Below are 2,500 nucleotides of genomic sequence, written 5' to 3'. Positions count from 1 at the left end.
TCATCACTCTCCCTTAGAAAAATATACAAAGTTTTTCTTGTGATTTTAATCTACCAGACCACTACCATATTAAATAATCTCTCTCTCTCTCTCTCTCTCTCTCTCTCTCTCTCTCTCTCTCTCTCTCTCTCTCTCCAGAGAAAATAATGTATCTCTCACACTCATAATTACAAAACCGAATGAATCATCAGACTCACTCGTGAGTCAGTGAACAAAAACACCCGAACGAACACTCACTCTTCCTCTTCTGTCGGCGTTTCTTGAAGGATCGCTTCTGTCCCTCGTGAACGCTTTTATCTTCCCAGAGGAAGATAAGGCTCTTCTTCCCTTTCTTGTCTGGCTTATGCACCCCATCCTCCACAGTCTCTCCTCCACCTCCTCCCACCTCCTCCCTCCTGGCCTCCCACACGCCCCTCCTTTGAAACGAATTCACGAAGACCGTTGTCGTTTTCCCGGAAGTCTCCGATGACCTCCAGTTTTCAATATCACCCTCGGAGGATGCCACGCCCCCTAGGCCACCTTTCTCCTCTTCCTCCGTATCCTCCTGGTCGTCAACCTCTTCCTCCCTGGCCATTCTGAAAACCTCTTCTTTGGGAAAGGTTTCCTCCTCTTTGTCTCGTTTCCCTGAGGACACTTGGAACAAATATTTTGGGACCCGCGGAGCCGAGAACGAGGTGGACGGCTCTGCGATCCTCTTCCACTTTTCATCGCCGTGAATCCTCGCGAATAGGATCCTCTGCCAGGTGTCAGAGATGGAGAAGGGGTCTGTGGTCAGCCTCGGAGGGAGGGGGATAGACGAGGCGTTCCCTCGGTCGCTCTGATTGCTTTCCAGCTGAGGAATTCTGCGCTGTTCACCTTTCGCTTCGTCACTTCCCCCTCCAGCTTCCTCTACAGGGAGTAGCGTGGTCCATTCCGGGTGATTGAATTCCGAGCTCCCCACCAGGTGGTGGACACCAACGGCCTTCTTGATGGGGCTGTTGATGTCGCCATTTCTCGCAGCAGCAGCAGCGAAGTTCTGCCGAAAAATGAGGCCGTTGGTCCCCAGGACGAAGTTGGTTCCCGATTTCATTTCGTCTCCCCGACTGCTTCTGGACAAAGAGCGATGGAAGAGAGGCTGCTGGAGATTCCCATTCCAAGGTCTCCTCTTCGACTGGGAATTGAGGGATTTGATTCCCGAGGAGCCTCTCGCGCTCCTTTCCCTCCTCGACCTCCTGCCATTACCGGGGGAATAAAACTCGTTGGAGGGAACGTCTGGGTTTGTTTCCAGCATCACAGGGACATTCACCCATCGGATGTCGTGAGGTAACTTTTGGTTGCTGATGTTTCTTTCATTGTCAGTTTCGCCATGAAGGCTGTCATTACTATAATTAGTGTTATGATTATTTACAGTGGATATGTTCTGTTGTTCTCCCCGTTTCTGGGGTTGCTTATTGCACAAATCACAGTTTTTTCTCTTACCGACTTTCTTCCAGGATGATCGAGCCAATCTGAGGTACAGTTCGTTACCTGACCTGTCGTCGTCATCATCATCACTATTAAAACGAACTGGAGCGGGATTTCTCTGCCAATGAACTGCCAGATATTTTGGCGTTGTTATGCCCACTAACAAGTCTCCCTTCTTTTGTAATTCGAGAAAGAGGGCATCACTCTGATTCCCCAAATTAGAAGGTCTTAATTGACCAATGAACTGCGTGATGGGACTGCCCTTCCCTTTGGAAGAACCGACGAAGGGCGCCCTCTGGATTGAAGCAAGAATGGGCGTGGGCGTGTCCATAGACCTCAGCATTGGCTCCCCGACTCTCAGAGCACTAGGACCAGCCTGCTCCTCGCTGGCAGCAGCCGCCCTCACAGCCAAGCAGAAGCAGTGGAGGATCAGCAGAACCACCTTCAGGAGACAGAAGTGGCTGCTGCTGCTGGTCAGGGGTCCCACTGAAGCGAGCAGAGACAGGAGCCTACTATGACCTGCTGGGTCATTCTTGAGGTCGTAGGTCACCTCCTCCTGCTGGGGAGTTGGCTGTGGGAGTTCACTTCCAGGAGGGGGCGAGGGGCCCCTGGGGTGGTCACCTCCAGGGGTCGAGGGGAGACCAAATGCAATCATACATGTATGGTGGAGGTCAAGTGGAAAGGAGAAAGTGCCAAATCTTCGCCTGAAATTCGCTTCCAAGATGTCGCCTTCATCAGACGCCTAGATAAACCGTCATTAACGTCAACATTCTCCATTACGCGCTCATCTCATTATTGCTATTGCCCTTTTTAAGTTCTTTGATTATGTATAATGTACGAAAACATTTTACCTTGATTCACATGCATGCAAATTATTCTCCTCCTCATTTGAATATTTCATCTAAGATGGTAATTAATATTCGCACTCTCTCTCTTTGCTGTTGTTAGTAAATGCATCCTGTGTTTTTCGTCGTCACCATTAGATCATTAATTAAGCTTGAAATATTTTTCGAATTCGAAGAAGCAATCAACTCGAAATAGTTTCCTAAGTCAGGAA

General features: G+C 49.4%; 1 protein-coding gene across 3 annotated transcripts in view; it reads right to left on the bottom strand.

The window, feature by feature from the left end:
* Nucleotides 1–2,500, bottom strand: part of LOC135214400 (uncharacterized) — a 70,422-nt gene that overhangs the window by 67,632 nt on the left and 290 nt on the right. For all 3 annotated transcript variants that reach the window (XR_010314338.1, XM_064248668.1, XM_064248669.1), the window contains exon 1: nt 238–2,500. This exon is cut by the window's right edge and continues 290 nt beyond it. Coding sequence is in view for 2 of the 3 variants with exons in the window: in XM_064248668.1 (XP_064104738.1) it covers nt 238–2,098 (1,861 nt within the window). In the remaining variant the exon portion in view is untranslated. The remainder of the gene's footprint in view (nt 1–237) is intronic.

Source organism: Macrobrachium nipponense, chromosome 45 (genome assembly GCF_015104395.2).
Source record: "Macrobrachium nipponense isolate FS-2020 chromosome 45, ASM1510439v2, whole genome shotgun sequence".
Classification (NCBI taxonomy): Eukaryota; Metazoa; Arthropoda; class Malacostraca; order Decapoda; family Palaemonidae; genus Macrobrachium; species Macrobrachium nipponense.
This window is presented reverse-complemented; position numbering and strand designations above follow the sequence as displayed.